The sequence below is a fragment of the Bombina bombina genome, chromosome 3, assembly GCF_027579735.1.
Source record: "Bombina bombina isolate aBomBom1 chromosome 3, aBomBom1.pri, whole genome shotgun sequence".
NCBI classification, from domain to species: Eukaryota; Metazoa; Chordata; class Amphibia; order Anura; family Bombinatoridae; genus Bombina; species Bombina bombina.
The window spans coordinates 905,698,272-905,719,622 of record NC_069501.1 but is presented as its reverse complement, the minus strand read 5'-3'; the positions used below and the strand labels follow the sequence as shown (position 1 = coordinate 905,719,622).

Below are 21,351 nucleotides of genomic sequence, written 5' to 3'. Positions count from 1 at the left end.
TTTTTATTTTAATGAAGATGAGAAGTTCATTAAAGAAGATAAATATTTCATTAGATGTTAAATAAAACAAAGAGATTTTTTGGCTTCTCTCAGCACAAAATTCCTTTGAAAGATTAATTAATACATGCAAATTATGCAAATTAGACCCATGCAAATATTTTATGAAGACAATTAAGGGAACCATTAATTACTGCTTTTTTTGCTTCAGTGAGATTCATTCATTTAATTTTAATTTCACTTTAACTGTTTTGATGTATAATCTTGACGCTAAGAACTTTATCTTTCCTAGTGGGTCACTTAAACATATAAATTTCATCAAGTGAGCAGCAACAAAAAACCTGTAAAAGGTATTCTCAGGGCTATGTTTAGTATCAAGAGAAATGTCTAACACAATGCACTCCTAGAAAGAAGTAAACTGGAAGAGAATGTGATCTCATTCTTGGCCGAGATTCAACTGCTGCAAAAGCAATTAATTTGCTTTGGCTGTTCTAATATAGGGGAATTAGAAAGTGTGACACAAGACAAATAGAAATAATTAGTTCTCCAAAATGATGTTCTCATTAATATAGTTTGAACATTTGGAATAAAAAAAAAAAAAAACATTATTGTAGTAGATGTGTATTTCACATTAAATTATGTATTTAAAATAATGTAAAATAATTTAAGTTGTGTCTCCTAATTTCTAACTTAAATGCACCTGTTGTTGACTTTGTTAGATAATTTATCAATAAGAGCTTCTTTGAATGCAAGAGCCAGAGGCTTATATTGATTTTGCCATTAAAAATCATACATAGCTCATGATGATTTTTTTACATTGTACTGCATTTAACAAGGATTTTGAAACTTCAAAGCTGCTACAAATATAGATATATGGTTGAATTTGGGGTCTATCCACAAAGGTGCAATGTTACAATGCTTTGATACTAACTACTGTCCTAATTCCAAGGTGGTTACTATTTTCAGAATTTGAGATAGTACCCAGAAAGCAAGTTGAAGCTTATGCCCCACAAAGCCTACGTTGCTTTATAAATCTTGGGTACATCTTTATGCTTCTGAATATGTCCATTGATTGATTTTGATAAATTATATTTCACCTACTTTGTAATTTTTTATTTTATTTTTTTAGGACGGATCCAAAGCCTTATAACACAGCAATATGTGATACGGAAATAATATGACTGAATTATTATTTTGAAAGAAAAATAGTTTTAAATACAGGCAAATGCAAAGAAAGATACTTTACTTATGGAATAAATAGTTATGATCATATCCTTTTTGGTTGAATAATAAATTATATTACAATAAAGTCTGTTTACATTATAATTTATAGTGTATATATTCCTTTGGATCTTCAATTCCCTTTTACTTAATATGTGAGTTGTTTTTTAATCTAATATATTTATTTAAATACTCGGGATAGCTTAAAACACTTGCATTAAAAAATCATTTTCATTTCATGGTCTCATAGTTAACACATGGTAATGTTGACTATTACAGTTATTGTTTGATATAAATATTGTTTTCAGCAATTGAAAATTATTAATTACAGATCACACATGCATTTATATGTGCTGATGATTAATGGTAATATGTATTTTATACACTATTGTCCTCAGGGTGATTATTATACATTTCATACTGTAAAGAAACATACATTATGCCCACAGATGACAAATATGTAAGAGCAACATATCCATTAACTTAAAAACTATAAATAAATTATATGAACTGTATGAACGACATTCCTTCTAACTTTCATTATTATTTTCCTAGTATACTTACTTGTTCATAGTATTATGGATAATATCAGTGAATTCACATACAAAGGTGACATGTTTACTCTATTATGCATTATATTAATTTCAGGCCAATTGTTGCTTGATCTTTTATTTTACATTTAAATATTGAATATATGGGTTTGTGTTCTATTCATTTTCTATCTATATAGCTTAAATAAAAGCATATTTACAAGTGAATTCAACAATATATTCTTGATTATTGATTTTGCTATAGTAAGGTCCGGAGTATTCCTATTAGTATTTATGTACTCTCTTGGAAATGTTTCTATGAAAAAAAACTAGCATTGCATGTAAATACATGCATGTTATAATATATACTATTTAGCAAACATTTAGGTTAATATCATAGCTTAAAGGGACAGTCAACACCAGAATTTTTGTTGTTTAAAAAGAAAGATAATCCCTTTATTACCCATTTCCCAGTTTTGCATAACCAACACAGTTATAATAATACACGTTTTACCTCTGTAATTATCTTGTATCTAAGCTTCTACCCCCTTATTTCAGTTCTTTTGACAGACATGCAGTTTAGCCAATCAGTGCTCACTCCTAGGTCACTTTACGTGCATGAGCTCAATGTTATCTATATGAAACATGTGAACTAATGCCCTCTAGTGGTTAAAATGTATTCAGATTAGAGGCAGTCTTAAAGGTCTAAGAAATTAGCATACGAACCTCCTAGTTTTAGCTTTCAACTAAGAATACCAAGAGAACAAAGCAAAATTGTTGATAAAAGTAAATTGGGACGTTGTTTAAAATTGCATGCCCTATTTAAAACATGAAAGTTTTTTTTGGACTTGACTGTCCCTTTAATTTCAGGCAAATGCACAAAAACAGGGACATTTTTGTGTTCAAGTTATTGTTTCAATGCATAAGTTATTTCACTGTATACACTATACCTCCTTGCACAGAATGTCTTCATAAAGTAATTAATCAATCAATAAAATATATTCAGAATGTTAAATAAGGACAAGGGTCCAGAGTTTGTTTGCATCAATAAATATAAATATCCCTGCTTTATGTCTTTGTCTGCAAAATTAAAACCTGACATTTATATAGGCTTTTTCACATTGAAATTCCTCATATTTTAAAGACATATATAAGTCCTTAACCCATTAGCTGGAATGTGAATAACTTACTTAAAGGGACAGTATACACTCATTTTTATATAACTGCATGTAATAGACACTACTATAAAGAATAAGATGCACAGATACTGATATAAAAATCCAGTATAAAACTGTTTAAAAACTTACTTAGAAGCTGTCAGTTTGGCTCTGTTGAAAAGGTAGCTGGAAAGCCCACTGCAAGTGGGAAATAAGACACTCCCCCCTCCCCCTTCTTTTACATATGAAAAGACCCTTTACACAAACAGGAGCAAGCTGGAGAAGGTAGCTGACGGTATTCACATAAAACTTTGGGGCTTGGTTAGGAGTCTGAAAATCAGAGCAATGTTATTTAAAAATAAGCAAAATTATACATTTATTTAAAAAAAAAAAACTTTATGGGCTATATAAATAGAACATCTATAAAACATTTATGCAAAGAAAAAATGAGTGTATAATGTCCCTCCCTTTAACAGAAGCTAGATAGTGATACCTGACATGCGCATGTCCTTGGAAATTGAGGATATTTCTATATAAGCACTAATGGATTCTAATAATTAAATGAAATTCTGTATTTAATCAGGCTTGAATTTAGGACACTTGAAATGCACATTAACTGCCCTACTCACTAAGCTTCTGTGTTTTGTTTTTGCTTGAGCTTTTACGTACCATTATCTATAAACTGTACATAGAGATTTAGTTATTGGGTACACCTAGACACAGGTGAAATGTATTTACAAGAAAACTGTATATGCAAATATTCTTACCTAAATATTTATTCTTGATTAAACCATTTACATAAACTAAATGTTTAAATATGATTTAGATCTAATAATAATTTCTACATCCCATCTGTCAATGTAAAAAAAAAAACATTCAATAGCACAAATTAATATTGTGGGTTTGCCTACTTTTTAATACTTTTAATTCAGGCGCTATAAGAAACTGTCTTAGATCGTTTTTCACATGGTTGTCAAAGAAAGTTAGAAAGTGGAACTGTGTCTATCTATATTTCGTCCAAACCCCAGACCAATAAAATTAATTTAAGTTAATAAATACAGGGAGTGCAGAATTATTAGGCAAATAAGTATTTTGACCACATCATCCTCTTTATGCATGTTATCTTACTCCAAGCTGTATAGGCTCGAAAGCCTACTACCAATTAAGCATATTAGGTGATGTGCATCTCTGTAATGAGAAGTGGTGTGGTCTAATGACATCAACACCCTATATCAGGTGTACATAATTATTAGGCAAATTCCTTTCCTTTGGCAAAATGGGTCAAAAGAAGGACTTGACAGGCTCAGAAAAGTAAAAAATAGTGAGATATCTTGCAGAGGGATGCAGCACTCTTAAAATTGCAAAGCTTCTGAAGCGTGATCATCGAACAATCAAGCGTTTCATTCAAAATAGTTAACAGGGTCGCAAGAAGCGTGTGGAAAAACCAAGGCGCAAAATAACTGCCCATGAACTGAGAAAAGTCAAGCGTGCAGCTGCCAAGATGCCACTTGCCACCAGTTTGGCCATATTTCAGAGCTGCAACATCACTGGAGTGCCCAAAAGCACAAGGTGTGCAATACTCAGAGACATGGCCAAGGTAAGAAAGGCTGAAAGACGACCACCACTGAACAAGACACACAAGCTGAAACGTCAAGACTGGGCCAAGAAATATCTCAAGACTGATTTTTCTAAGGTTTTATGGACTGATGAAATGAGAGTGAGTCTTGATGGGCCAGATGGATGGGCCCGTGGCTGGATTGGTAAAGGGCAGAGAGCCCAGTCCGACTCAGATGCCAGCAAGGTGGAGGTGGAGTACTGGTTTGGGCTGGTATCATCAAAGATGAGCTTGTGGGGCCTTTTCGGGTTGAGGATGGAGTCAAGCTCAACTCCCAGTCCTACTGCCAGTTTCTGGAAGACACCTTCTTCAAGCAGTGGTACAGGAAGAAGTCTGCATCCTTCAAGAAAAACATGATTTTCATGCAGGACAATGCTCCATCACACGCGTCCAAGTACTCCACAGCGTGGCTGGCAAGAAAGGGTATAAAAGAAGAAAATCTAATGACATGGCCTCCTTGTTCACCTGATCTGAACCCCATTGAGAACCTGTGGTCCATCATCAAATGTGAGATTTACAAGGAGGGAAAACAGTACACCTCTCTGAACAGTGTCTGGGAGGCTGTGGTTGCTGCTGCACGCAATGTTGATGGTGAACAGATCAAAACACTGACAGAATCCATGGATGGCAGGCTTTTGAGTGTCCTTGCAAAGAAAGGTGGCTATATTGGTCACTGATTTGTTTTTGTTTTGTTTTTGAATGTCAGAAATGTATATTTGTGAATGTTGAGATGTTATATTGGTTTCACTGGTAAAAATAAATAATTGAAATGGGTATATATTTGTTTTTTGTTAAGTTGCCTAATAATTATGCACAGTAATAGTCACCTGCACACACAGATATCCCCCTAAAATAGCTATAACTAAAAACAAACTAAAAACTACTTCCAAAACTATTCAGTTTTATGAGTTTTATGAGTTTTTTGGGTTCATTGAGAACATGGTTGTTGTTCAATAATAAAATTAATCCTCAAAAATACAACTTGCCTAATAATTCTGCACTCCCTGTAACAACAAAACAATTTCTCCAAATTGTTAAAGGATCATTACAGATGATATGAGTGAAACAAATACAAAGATTTGTTTTTATTATTTGCATTTTTCACAGAAACTACAATAAACACCAAATAAGTTCTACTATTGGAAAACGTGAAATTAAACATCGAAGTAGACATGTGGAGTATTGAATATTCTGTATTCATTTTGTTTAAAACAAAACAAATACTGAATGTTCGGTAACATTTACATTTGTTTTTGTTAAATTAATGTAAGTGTTCCTCTGCTGCAGGTGAAAAAGTACCTATATCGCGCTGGGGGAGCCGCGCTAATCCCAAATCTTCTTCAGAGAGCCCAGGGCCATGCTATAAGCAGGCTTAGTGCGGTGGATCCCAGAGTCTGCGCTAAGACACCATAGGTAAGAATTTTAACGATAATTTTGTTTGTATATATTCATTTTCTGTAAAATAATTTGTGCATTTGTAGGAATATTTGTTTTGTGAAAACGAAAAGAATATCTGCATTTTTGTTAGGAATATGCATTTGTAACTAAACAAATGCACCTGTCTACTTTAAAGTGTGGATGCATTTGTCAGAAAATGTGCAGTAAGATTTAAAAAATATATATATTTAATAATGCTGTTGAAGGGAGGCATTGCAAAATATTTTAATTCAAGCAATTTCAGATAATATAATGATAAAATTTCGGCTCCACTTACCAAGCAGCTTCGGCGGCCCGGCGATTCAGGCTCACCTGAAACTATAGCTAAGTAGCAGCAGTCTTAAGACCTCTGCTTCTTAACCTGTCTGCTACCTGATCTAATCGGGATGATTGACAATCCCTGATAGCAACCAATTGTCCGTAAGCAAGCAGGTGGCGACATTGCACAACTATTATGGTGGTGCAATGCCTGTGCAATGTTAAATACGGACAGTATGCTGTCCACTTGCAGTGATGTCCGTCTGACCTTTGATAAATAGAGCCCTTTATTTGAACATAAAAAAGATGTTTAATATATATCCATACAGCAAATTTAATCTATGATTAATATGATGTTTCTGAAAAAAAACTGTATCCTTAAAAAAAACAGATGAATCAATTCAAAACATTTAATTCAACCTTAAAAATATTGGGGATTTATATTTTGATTAGTAATGACACACTGCAGTTCTCTAATAACTTAAGCAAATTTAATTTTTAAGTACCTTAAAGTATATGAGAAAAAGATTATATAGAATATTGTTAGAGAATACAGAGTGGAGATGTTCTATTTTATTCCAAAAATTGTGGACAAAATTTATTTTAATGCATATGGATATACAAAATGACACCAAAAAGAATTGATTTATATACACTTTCTTAAAGCTAAAAATGTTTTTTTTTTCACAATATGAAAAGTGAAAATGTATGGCAATCATTTATTTGAGATTAATTGATACAAAAATATTTTATGAGATGTTTTATTAAGTATGAAGCACATTCGAATAAGAAAACAAAAGCACAAAATTACTAGATATGCACATCTGTTAATCATTAAGGGCTCGATTTCTCAAGCCCTTCGACTGCACGTTCGCACAAGTGAGGCTACAGTCAGGATTTATCAAGCACCGGTCATCAGACCACTGCTTCCCTGCCCTGTTCTCCCCTCTTAGGTGGAGAATTTCAATCTCTTCTGACCGGGGAGATTGACAGCTCCTGCCCACGTGTGATTGGCTGTGACCAGGGCATGGGTCGGGTTTGCACACGAGCACTCCAGTGCCCCTGGAAGGGAAATTGAGCCCTAACATGTTCTGACAAGTGAATTGTTTTCAGCGCAATACATACAGTATAGTCTTTAATTATGATATATAATACTATGCTATTGACTTGTTTAAGAGCGTGTGTACTTCATAACATGCAGTATTGTGACATGGAGACCAAATTTAGACAATTTTCAGGGACATTCTACACCAATGTCTCCAAGGAAAATTTAAAGTGACATAGTACACTAGATTTTGCTTTGCATAATTTTTTTGTAGAGGATCCATTTATATAGCCTATCTGGGAGTGTTTTTGTAACAATGTATAGTTTTGCTTATTTTTAAATATCATTGTGCTGATTTTCAGACTCCTAACCAAGCCTCAAAGTTTTAGATATATACTGATGTCTACAGATTCAAGTTTGCTCCTGTTTTTTCTAATAGGTCTAACTGCATCAACAGTGCTAAACTGCGAGCTTCTAAGGCAGTTTTAAAAGGTTTTATACTGGATTTTTATATCAGTATACATATATATTCTTCTTTCGAGTAGTCTCTATTACATGTAGTTATATGAATATTGGTGTATACTGCCCCTTTAAGTTCTCTATCTTTTTCTAACATTATACATTAGATAAATGATGTCACATCCTGTTATGTTATGCTACCATTATTTTAGTCCTTAAAGTGTAAGCGAACTATAACATTTTCTCACTTTCACTGTTTCCCAAATAGTACATTTTACCTGCTGGGTGTATTTAATTGTTTGCAAATAGCTTCTTTAACTTTATTTTGTTATTTGCAGTTGTTTTTGCCTGTAGAAACCATAACCTATACTGAAAATATGAGGACTAAACATATTCTCTGCAGAAAATCTATCGGCTAGATTTAAAGTTTTGTCGGTAAGGACCCGCATAGCTAACGCCGGCTTTTTTCTGGCCGCACCATAAAAATAACTCTGGTATTGAGAGTCCACATAAAGGCTGCGTTAGGCTCCAAAAAAGGAGCATAGAGCATATTTAACGCAGCTTCAACTCTCGATACCAGAGTTGCTTACGCAAGCGGCCAGCCTCAAAAACGTGCTCGTGCACGATTCCCCCATAGGAAACAATGGGGCTGTTTGAGCTGAAAAAAAACCTAACACCTGCAAAAAAGCCGCGTTCAGCTCCTAACGCAGCCCCATTGTTTGCTATGCGTAAACACTTCCTACGTCTGCACCTAACACTCTAACATGTACCCCGAGTCTAAACACCCCTAACCTTACACTTATTAACCCCTATTCTGCCGCCCCCGCTATCGCTGACCCCTGCATATTATTATTAACCCCTAATCTACCGCTCCGGACACCATCGCTACTTACATTATCCCTATGTACCCCTAATCTGCTGCCCTAACATCGCCGACCCCTATATTATATTTATTAACCCCTAATCTGCCCCCCACAACGTCGCCTCCACCTGCCTACACTTATTAACCCCTAATCTGCCGAGCGGACCTGAGCGCTACTATAATAAAGTTATTAACCCCTAATTTGCCTCACTAACCCTATAATAAATAGTATTAACCCCTAATCTGCCCTCCCTAACATCGCCGACACCTAACTTCAATTATTAACCCCTAATCTGCCGACCGGAGCTCACCGCTATTCTAATAAATGTATTAACCCCTAAAGCTAAGTCTAACCCTAACACTAACACCCCCCTAAGTTAAATATAATTTACATCTAACGAAATTAATTAACTCTTATTAAATAAATTATTCCTATTTAAAGCTAAATACTTACCTGTAAAATAAATCCTAATATAGCTACAATATAAATTATATTTATATTATAGCTATTTTAGGATTAATATTTATTTTACAGGTAACTTTGTAATTATTTTAACCAGGTACAATAGCTATTAAATAGTTAAGAACTATTTAATAGTTACCTAGTTAAAATAATTACAAAATTACCTGTCAAATAAATCCTAACCTAAGTTACAATTAAACCTAACACTATACTATCATTAAATTAATTAAATAAAATACCTACAATCACCTACAATTAAACCTAACACTACACTATCAATACATTAATTAAATACAATATCTACAAATAACTACAATGAAATAAACTAACTAAAGTACAAAAAATAAAAAAGAACTAAGTTACAAAAAATAAAAAAATATCTACAAAGAAAGGTGGCTATATTGGAATTAAGTTCAATCCGATTGGCTGATCCAATCAGCCAATCAGATTGAGCTCGCATTCTATTGGCTGTTCCGATCAGCCAATAGAATGCGAGCTAAATCTGATTGGCTGATTCCATCAGCCAATCAGAATATTCCTACCTTAATTCCGATTGGCTGATAGAATCCTATCAGCCAATCGGAATTCGAGGGACGCCATCTTGGATGATGTCATTTAAAGGAACCGTCATTCGTCGTTCAGTCGTCGGCCAGGATGGATGTTCCGCGTCGGAGGTCTTCAGGATGCTACCGCTCCGCTCCAGATGGATGTCGATAGAAGATGCCGCCTGGATGAACACTTCAATCGGATGGAAGACCTCTTCTGCCCCGCTTGGATCAAGACTTCAATCGGATGGAAGACCTCTTCTGCCCCGCTTGGATGAAGACTTCTACCGGATCATGGACATCTTCAGCCCCCGCTTGGGCTTGGATCAGGACATCGGAGGAGCTCTTCAGGACCGATCGGTGAACCTGGTATGGTGAAGACAAGGTAGGAAGATCTTCAGGGGCTTAGTGTTAGGTTTATTTAAGGGGGGTTTGGGTTAGATTAGGGGTATGTGGGTGGTGGGTTGTAATGTTGGGGGGGGTATTGTATGTTTTTTTTACAGGCAAAAGAGCTGAACTTCTTGGGGCATGCCCCGCAAAGGGCCCTGTTCAGGGCTGGTAAGGTAAAAGAGCTTTTAACTTTAGTAATTTAGAATAGGGTAGGGCATTTTTTATTTTGGGGGGCTTTGTTGTTTTATTAGGGGGCTTAGAGTAGGTGTAATTAGTTTAAAATTGTTGTAATATTTTTCTTATGTTTGTAGATATTTTTTTATTTTTTGTAACTTAGTTCTTTTTTATTTTTTGTACTTTAGTTAGTTTATTTCATTGTAGTTATTTGTAGATATTGTATTTAATTAATGTATTGATAGTGTAGTGTTCGGTTTAATTGTAGGTAATTGTAGGTATTTTATTTAATTAATTTAATGATAGTATAGTGTTAGGTTTAATTGTAACTTAGGTTAGGATTTATTTGACAGGTAATTTTGTAATTATTTTAACTAGGTAACTATTAAATAGTTCTTAACTATTTAATAGCTATTGTACCTGGTTAAAATAATTACAAAGTTGCCTGTAAAATAAATATTAATCCTAAAATAGCTACAATGTAATTATAATTTATATTGTAGCTATTTTAGGATTTATTTTACAGGTAAGTATTTAGCTTTAAATAGGAATAATTTATTTAATAAGAGTTAATTAATTTCGTTAGATGTAAATTATATTTAACTTAGGGGGGTGTTAGTGTTAGGGTTAGACTTAGCTTTAGGGGTTAATACATTTATTAGAATAGCGGTGAGCTCCGGTCGGCAGATTAGGGGTTAATAATTGAAGTTAGGTGTCGGCGATGTTAGGGAGGGCAGATTAGGGGTTAATACTATTTATTATAGGGTTAGTGAGGCGGATTAGGGGTTAATAACTTTATTATAGTAGCGCTCAGGTCCGCTCGGCAGATTAGGGGTTAATAAGTGTAGGCAGGTGGAGGCGACGTTGTGGGGGGCAGATTAGGGGTTAATAAATATAATATAGGGGTCGGCGGTGTTAGGGGCAGCAGATTAGGGGTACATAAGGATAACGTAGGTGGCGGCGCTTTGCGGTCGGCAGATTAGGGGTTAATAAGTGTAGGTAGCTGGCGGCGACGTTGTGGGGGGCAGGTTAGGGGTTACTAAATATAATATAGGGGTCGGCGGTGTTAGGGGCAGCAGATTAGGGGTACATAAGGATAACGTAGTTGGCGGTCGGCAGATTAGGGGTTAAAAAAATGTAATCGAGTGTCGGCGATGTGGGGGGACCTCGGTTTAGGGGTACATAGGTACTTTATGGGTGTTAGTGTACTTTAGAGTACAGTAGTTAAGAGCTTTATGAACCAGCGTTAGCCCAGAAAGCTCTTAACTACTGACTTTTTTCCTGCGGCTGGAGTTTTGTCATTAGAGTTCTAACGCTCACTTCAGCCACGACTCTAAATACCGGAGTTAGAAAAATCCCCTTGAAAAGATAGGATACGCAATTTACGTAAGGGGATCTGCGGTATGGAAAAGTCGCGGCTGAAAAGTGAGCGTTAGACCCTTTTTTGAGTGACTCCAAATACCAGAGTTAGCCTAAAACCAGCGTTAGGAGCCTCTAACGCTGGTTTTCATGGCTAACGCCAAACTCCAAATCTAGGCCTATGTAAACAGGCAACTTAACCTCTTAAGGACATATGACAGAATTTTTCCGTCATAAAACAATTGAGCAAACTGAAAGCTTTGTCCTTAAAGGGTTAATCTCCCAGTAAGGAGTAGGAGAAAGAGATGTGTCTGTTTCTGAAACAGTTGGCTGTGCTCATTGAACCCTCTGCCATAATTAACACCTCCATACCTACACAATACTGAGTGATTAGACTATTTTTATGGGCATGTCGTTGAGAGGATGGTTGCAATGATCAAAATCAGTTAGATTAAATACAAAAATAAAAATAAAGGAACATTACATATTGCAAGGACATGTTTTTATAGCACAGTATCCCTTTAATCTTAATGACATTTTTACATGTAATAACAAATTAACTCTGTTATAGCTTGAATAATTATTAACATGATACTGAACAAGCTACACTTTTATTTCAGTATAATTATTTTTACATTTTGAGCATTGAGTAGTAAACCTCTATAACAATAATGCAATCTGTGAAATTACATCTTAAACATTTATAAAGAATTGGATAGATTTTTGCATGCTAGAATAATATGCACCATAAAATGTAAAACGGTGAATGAAAGAAAAATCCTGCTGGGGTATTATAGTTTACAAGTTAGTCTATATTAAATGTATTGCTTACAAAAAGACTTGCAAAATATATTAGATGCATGGATATTAGAACAATTAAGCAAATTACCTTAATTCCAAGAGTCAAATTAAACTAAATAATTGTGTACACATCCTATTCATTCAAAATATTAAATATTCTTAAAATGAAAGTGTTATTAAAATGTACATCATTAATATATGTTAAATTATAAAAAAAATAAAACAAAAACCCTTTATTCAAACTGCTAGGGACCGTAAAAGGTTTTTGATTTCTGAATATTTGTAAATTTGCATCTGTAAAATGGAACAGCTTGGAGAGTGTAAACAACAATTTATGTAATTTAGGCAATATTTACATGTAATAATACAGCTTATACATGCAACCTAAAGGTAGTTTTATATAATTTGTAATACTTTTATAGTCATAGGGCTCCGTTTATCAAGCTGCGTAAGCAGCTTCAGAGCCCGATGACTCAGGTACACAAGCTGAAATGCTCAAGACTGAAATGCTAGTTATGTAGCAGCGGTAACTCTACGCACCTACTCTGTGGCAGAGTTAAATCACCCAATCAGATCTGATCAGGACGATTGATAGCCCCCTCTTGCTCTTGATTGGCCGCATGCAAACAGAAGGCAGGATTGCACAAGTAATTTTATATGTGGGCAGCAATACGCCGCAAGGCTGGGTGGACAATGTTCATAGTGACTGTTGGTTACACCAATGTAAATACATTTGACAAACATGATTGTAACATGGTGGAAATTATACTGGTTCAGAAATATGTATCCTGTAAGATCATGGCATCTGTAAGATCATGGCATCATGGCTAGATACTGCAGTTCTGTGTAGGGTATAGATGACTAACTAGAATATCCAGACGGAGTATCCAATGCTGTTTCATCAACATGTATACTAGGTCTATAAACAATGTCCTATTCTCTGGATAATTCTGCTGGATAAAACCCCAGAGTGAAAATAGAAATAACAATTGAAAGTTCCCAGGAAGTACACTGAAATCTATAAACACTATATAAAGTGTACAAGGATGAGCTTGTAAGCGCATATGAAATGCATTAAGTCAATTTGTGAAATAATTTATCTATGAATTATTTATTGGAATTTCTTTATTTTCAAAATCCATTTCCCTAGATAAAAGATTTGCTATCTTATGAAATTACTTTTTATCTTCTTGTGCAAAGAATGTGTATATCTTCATAATTTGTACTCTGAAAGGCAAATTATTCTCACCAATTATCATATTTCCTTTGATCTTATTGCACTGTCCTATTAATTGATATAAGTAACTGTGTTTGAATTACCCTACTTACCCAGGTCATGTATGTTTTTTTATGTCCTGTTGCATCAAAATAGCAAACAATGTGCAAGTCTTAAAGGGACACTCAATCAAAATTAACCTTTCATTATTCAGATAGATCATGCAATTTTAAACAACTTTCCAATTTACTTCCATTAACAAAATGTGCACAGTCTTTTTATATTTAAACTTTTTGAGTCACCAGTTCCTACTGAGCATGTGCAAGAATAAGCGTGTATGCATTTGTGAATGGTTGATTGCTGTCACATGGTACATGTATGCATTTATGATTGGCTGATGGCTGTCACATGGCACAGGGGGAGTGGAAAAAGCCATAACTTTTAAAATTGTCAGAAAAAAAATCTACTACTCATTTGAAGTTCAGACTAAATGCTATTGCATTGTCTTGTTATCTTGCATTTGTTGATTAGGCAAATCTACTGTGTTGACTGGTCCTTTAAATATGTTGCTTTGAATCAGACAGAAGCTATATAATTATTTATTTAGGCACTTATTTAAAATTAAAATAAGATACATATATATATATATATATATATATATATATATATATATATATATATATATATATATATATATATATATATATATATGAATATACAGTATCTCACAAAAGTGAATACACCCCTCCTATTTTTGCAAATATTTTATTATACAACACTGAAGAAATGACACTTTGCTACAATATAAAGTAGTGAGTGTACAGCCTGTATAACAGTGTAAATTTGCTGTCCCCTCAAAATAACTCAACACACAGCCATAAGTGTCTAAACCGTTGGCAACAAAAGTGAGTACACCCCTAAGTGGAAATGCCCAAATTGGGCCCAAAGTGTCAATATTTTGTGTGACCACCATTATTTTCCAGCACTGCCTTAGCCCTCTTGGGCATGGAGTTCACCAGAGCTTCACAGGTTGCCACTGGAGTCCTCTTCCACTCCTCCATGACGACATCACGGAGCTGGTGGATGTTAGAGACCTTGTGCTTCCCCACCTTCCATTGAGGATGCCCCACAGATGCTCAATAAGGTTTAGGTCTGGAGACATGCTTGGCCAGTCCATCACCTTTACCCTCAGCTTCTTTAGCAAGGCAGTGGTCATCTTGGAGGTGTGTTTGGGGTCATTATCATGTTGGAATACTGCCCTGCTGCCCAGTCTCCAAGGGAGAGGATCATGCTCTGCTTCAGTATGTCACAGTACATGTTGGCATTCATGGTTCCCTCAATGAACTGTAGCTCCCCAGTGCCGGCAGCACTCATGCAGGCCCAGACCATGACACTCCCACCACCATGCTTGACTGTAGGCAAGACACACTTTTCTTTGTAATCCTCACCTGGTTGCCGCCATACACACTTGACATCATCTGAACCAAATAAGTTTATCTTGGTCTCATCGGACCACAGGACATTGTTCCATTAATCTATGTCCTTAGTCTGCTTGTCTTCAGCAAGCTGTTTGCGGGCTTTCTTGTGCATCATCTTTAGAAGAGGCTTACTTCTGGGACGACAACCATGCAGACCAATTTGATGCAGTGTGTGGCGTATGGTCAGAGCACTGACAGGCTGACCCCCACCCCTTCAACCGTTGCAGCAATGCTGGCAGCACTCATATGTTTATTTCCCAAAGACAGCCTATGCATATGACGCTGAGCTCGTGTACTCAACTTTTTTGGTCGACCATGGCGAGGCCGGTTCTGAGTGGAACCTGTCGTGTTAAACCGCTGTATGGTCTTGCTCACCGTGCTGCAGTTTCAGAGTCTTGGCAATCGTGTGATAGCCTAGGCCATCTTTATGTAGAGCAAGAATTCTTTTTTTCCCAGATCCTCAGAGAGTTCTTTACCATGAGGTGCCATTTTGAACTTCCAGGGACCAGTATGAGAGATGTGAGAGCAATAACACCAAATTTAACACACCTGCTCCCCATTCACACCTGAGACCTTGTAACACTAATGAGTCACATGACACCAGGTAGGGAAAATGTCTAATTGGGCCCAATTTGGACATTTCCATTTAGGGGTGTACTCACTTTTGTGACATCACTTTTGTGACATTAATTGCTGTGTGTTGAGTTATTTTGAGGGGACAGCAAATTTACACTGTTACACTGTTTACACGGTTATACAGGCTGTACACTCACTACTTTACATTGTAGCAAAGTGTCATTTCTTCAGTGTTGTCACATGAAAAGATATAATAAAATATTTACAAAAATGTGAGGGATGTACTCACTTTTGTGAGATACTAATATATATATGTGTACATATGTGTGTGTGTGCATGTGTTTGTGTGGGGGTGAATGTATGTGTGTGTGAGAGAGACGGAGAGAGAGAGAGAGAGAGAGAGAGAGAGAGAGAGAGAGAGAGAGAGAGAGAGAGAGAGAGAAACTATTTAATTACATAAAAGGTCCAATTTATCAAGATGCAATAACAGGTTCACAGTCTGAGTGGTTCAGGTCTGCTTGAGTGAGCATGAAACACTGGTTAAAGGGACATTATACACTAGATTTTTCTTTGGATAAATGTTTTGTAGATGATCCACTTATATAGCCTATACAGCTTTTTTACAAAAAAGGGTATAGTATTGTTTATTTTTAAATAACATTGCGCCGATTTTCAGACTCCTAACCAAGCCCCAAAATTTTAGGAGAATACCGACGTATACCTACTCCAGCTTGCTCCTGTTTGTGTAAAGAGTCTTTTCATATGCAGAGGAAGGGGGAGGGGGGGAGTGTCTGCTTTTTTGCTATTAAAGCACTTAGTGTATACTGTCCCTTTAAAGAACTAGTAAATAAAGCAGATTTATATAATCAACAAATACATTATACCAAGACAATGCAATAAGTAGTAGTTTTTTTTCTGACAAATTCTAAAGTTTTTTCTTTATCCACTCCCCACTTTATCATGTGACAGCCAAAATGTCACATTTGTGACATTACAAATGCATATTCGTATATTCTGTGAATTCTTGTGAATGTTCAGAATGAGCTGATGACTCAAAAAGTGTAAATATAAAAAAACTGTGTACATTTTATTAATGAAAGTAAATTGGAGAGTTGTTTAAAATTGCATGCTCTATCTCAATCATGAAAGTTTAATTTTGACTTGAGTGTTACTTTAAGTAACAGCGGTAACCTCTTCGCCACCTAAAGTGGGGTAGAGTTCAATCATTCCAATTAGGATGATTGATAACATGTAAACTAGGTCTATAAACAATGTCCTATGAGCTTGATAATTATGGTAGACATACCCCAGAGAGAAAATATAAATAACAATTGAACATTCCCAGGAAATACCCTAAAATCTATAAACAATATATAAAGTTTACAAGAATAAACTTGTAAATGCATTTAAAATGCATTTATTCAATTTGTGAAATCATTTATCTATTAACAATGTATTGTAATTTCTTTATTTTCAAATACCATTTTCCTAGATGAAACACTTATTATCTCATGAAATTACTTTTTATCTTCTTGTGCAGAGAATGTACTCTGAAAGGCAAATTATTCTCATCAATTATCATATTTTATTTGATCTCATTGCACTCTTATTAATTAATATAAGTAACCATGTTTAAATTTCCCTACTTACCCATGTCATGTATTTTTTTAAGTCATGTAGTATCAAAATTGTAGACAGTGTGCAAATTTGAGTCTATAACATTTTGCTTTGAATCTGACAGAAGCTAAATAATTATGTTATAAGTTATGCACTTATTTAAATAATATATGTGTTTGTGTGTGTGAGAGAGAGAGAGAGAGAGAGACTCTTTTTTCACATAAACTCATAGGATCCCATTGATTAAATTCTTGTACAACACCAACCACCTGCTAGAGCACAGCCAATCACACTTAAGCAGGAGCTGTCAATCACCCCAGTTGAACTAGTCTGGGGTGACTGTAAACAGTCAGCTCAGAGTGGTCTGATGACTGCTGCTTCTTAACTATCGGCTGCAGGCTCACTCATGACAGCCTGCACTAAAGGCCTCGAAAACTACATTTGCTGCTTAATAATTGGAGCCCATATCCCCTCAAGAGATGAAGCTGTAAATATTATGTGAGGAATTAGTCCATTTGTTATTGTACAATCAACATCAAAATTGACTTCAATACCATTAGAACACATTCATTAAATAGTAACCAACACCTAGGTAGCCTAATCTTTGACCATATAATTCCAACTACATGCCATGTACAATTGAATGAATATGACATTCAAATTATAAAAATATAGTGATATTTAAGTGATATATAAAACAACTACTAATCACAATAGCTAAATGCACACATATTAGTTTTTAAAATATATTGTCATAGTTAAAGGGACACTGAACCCAATTTTTTTTCTTTCATGATTCAGATAGAGCATGAAATTTTAAGCAACTTTCTAATTTACTCCTATTATCAAATTTTCTTCATTCTCTCTGTATCTTTATATGAAATACGAGAATGTAAGATTAGATGCCGGCCCATTTTGGTGAACAACCTGGGCTGTTCTTGCTGATTGGTGGATAAATTCATCCACCAATAAAAAAGTGCTGTCCAGAGTCTGAACCAAAAAAAAAAAGCTTAGATGTTTTCAAATTAAGATAGCAAGAAAACAAAGAAAAATTGATAATAGGAGTAAATTAGAAAGTTGCATAAAATTGCATGATCTATCTGAATCATGACAGAAAAAAATTGGGTTCAGTGTCCCTTTAACCCATACGTCTATAACAAGTGATAGATAGAAATCAACCGTCAAAAGATCAAAACCTCTCTAATAGACCACACTATACTTTTTTGTTTTATGTCGGACCCCAAGTAAAAGTTTTATATCAACTGTGTTCCTACCACTCCAGATCCTTTCAGCCCTATTAATCATTATGTTATACAATAGCAAGACCCATGCCTGTTCTTTACCTGTCACAGATACAGTTTGCACTACATATGTCATGGGCACTAACTGTGCATACACAGCACCCATGCCTGTACCCCTAAATTATTGATAAAGCTGGTTGGTGTCAGTCAAGTGTAGATAAAAAAAAAACAACTAAAAAGGTACATTTTAATGGCTTTATAATTTATGCTGCCTTTCAGCTATATATGGCACAATTAATCTGAAGAAAAGATTACACTACTATCTCCTTTTAAACATTTCATAATATAGTACTCACCTCTATGCATCGTAATAACTTTATATTGCAAATCAAAATGGATGTTTTTTATTTTTTGTTTTGTTTGTTTTTTTATCTATTTATTTTTTGTAATAGCAAACGTGTATTTTCACATTTTAATTTTTTGTATCTACATTTTATATCATGGATGTCTAATAGGAAATAAACATTGGCATTGATTCAAACTATAATACCTAATAAAATATTTGATCGTGTACCTATTCATTTTTTACATATCAGATTAATATTCTCTGGTAAACAACTGCATAGACTTGACCTTGTCTGCACTTGTGTTCTTTTGAGCCAGATGGCAAGCTGCATGGTTGAATAGCATGCTATAACAAGAGAACACTCTCAGGCAAAGATCTAGATTTATAGACTGTTCAAATCCTACCTTGTATTGTCCTTTCAGCATCTGTTCTACCCCCATTACGGTCAGATTCTATCTCTGGGGTCAAAGAGTCTAAAAGAAAACAGAGGTAAAAATGATAAAGAGATCTGAGGCGTATTGCTAATGCTGCAATATATATCCAAGCTGAGTTGTAATTCACTCATGGTTTTATTGTGTGTAATAGAAGTCAGATAAGGCTGTGCAACAAAATCATTTATACAGGGGCAATAAGTTAATAGCGAGAACATTTTTTTACAATGTAATCTTTATACTAAGAAAAAATAAATATACATTCAATTATATATAGCATATTACCAGTATATTTTTTATTTCTATCAATCTTCTTTTTTCATCAGCATGTACTGTATATAAACATCTATTTGGCACATAACCTTCTAATACCAGTTGACCTGCCTAAACTAGTGACAAGTCTCAATATAAGGGTATAAACTGTTTGAAAAGTACGTAGCTTTATGTTTGATGATATACATAAAAATATTACCATGCGGCTAGATTAGAAGTTGTGCGTTAAGGTAAAAAAGCAGCGTTAAGAGGTCCTAACGCTGCTTTTTTACGCCCGCTGGTATTAAAAGTCTTGAAGGTTTAGGGTCACCGCACACTTCTTTGGCCTTACCGCAAAACGACTTACGTAAACTTTGTAAAGTCTTTTTTCTATGGGACTTCCATAGCGCTGATATTAGTCTGTCCTGGGAGGCCAAAAGTGAGCGGTACACCCTACCCCGTCAAGAGTCCTAACGTATTTAAAAGTCAGTAGTTATGAGTTTTATGGTACAACGCCGTAACATAAAACTCATAACTAAAGTGCTAAAAAGTACACTAACACCCATAAACTACCTATTAACCCCTAAACCGAGGCCCTCCCGCATTGCAAATACTAAAATAAAAATTTTAACCCCTAATCTGCCACTCCGGACACCGCCGCCACCTACATTATATGTATGAACCCCTAATCTGCTGACCCCAACATCGCCGACACCTACATTATATTTAATAACCCCTAATCTGCCGCCCCCAATGTCGCCGCCACCTACCTACACTTATTAACCCCTAATCTGCCGCCCCCAACGTCGCCGCCACTATAATAAACATATTAACCCCGAAACCGCCGCACTCCCGCATCGCAAACATTAGTTAAATATTATTAACCCCTAATCTGCCGGCCCTAACATCGCCGCCACCTACCTACATTTATTAACCCCTAATCTGCCGCCCTCAACCTCACCGCCACTATATTAAAGTTATTAACCCCTAAACCTAAGTCTAACCCTAAACTTAACACCCCCTAATTTAAATATAATTTAAATAAATCTAAATAAATATTACTATCATTAACTAAATTATTCCTATTTAAAACTAAATACTTACCTGTAAAATAAACCCTAAACTAGCTACAATATAACTAATAGTTACATTGTAGCTAGCTAAGGATTTATTTTTATTTTACAGGCAAGTTTGTATTTATTTTAACTAGGTATGATAGTTATTAAATAGTTATTAACTATTTCATAACTACCTAGTTAAAATAAAGACAAATTTACCTGTAAAATAAAACCTAACCTAAGATACACTAACGTCTAACACTACACTATAATTAAATAAATTATCTAAATTAACAACATTAAATAAATTAAATTAGCTAAAGTACAAAAAAACCCTCTAAATTACAGAAAATAATAAACAAATTACAGAAATTTAAACTAATTACACCTAATCTAATAGCCCTATTAAAATAAAAAAGTCCCCCCAAAATAAAAAAAACCTACCCTAAATTAAACTACCAATAGCTCTTAAAAGGGCCTTTTGCGGGGCAAAATCAGCTCTTTTACCTGTAAAAAAAAATACAAGCAACCCCCCCAAATGTAAAACCCACCACCCACACAACCAACCCCCCAAATAAAATACTAGCTAAAAAAAAACTAAGCCCCCCATTTCCCTGAAAAGGGCATTTGGATGGGCATTGCCCTTAAAAGGGCAGTTAGCTCTTTTGCAAGCCCAAACCCCTAATCTAAAAAATAAACCCACCCAATACACCCATAAAAAAACTAACACTAACCCCCTGAAGATCGACTTACCGGGAGACGTCTTCATCCAAGCTGGGCAAAGTGGTCCTCCAGACGGGCAGAAGTCTTCATCGGACGGCAT

The 21,351-nt window shown here is 35.1% G+C and overlaps 1 protein-coding gene across 3 annotated transcripts in view; it reads right to left on the bottom strand.

Annotated features, from left to right (window-relative positions):
- DACH1 (dachshund family transcription factor 1) overlaps positions 1 to 21,351 on the bottom strand; it is a 518,737-nt gene that overhangs the window by 17,638 nt on the left and 479,748 nt on the right. For all 3 annotated transcript variants that reach the window (XM_053707935.1, XM_053707936.1, XM_053707937.1), the window contains one exon: positions 19,192 to 19,260. In XM_053707935.1, the coding sequence (XP_053563910.1) occupies positions 19,192 to 19,260 (69 nt within the window). The remainder of the gene's footprint in view (positions 1 to 19,191; positions 19,261 to 21,351) is intronic.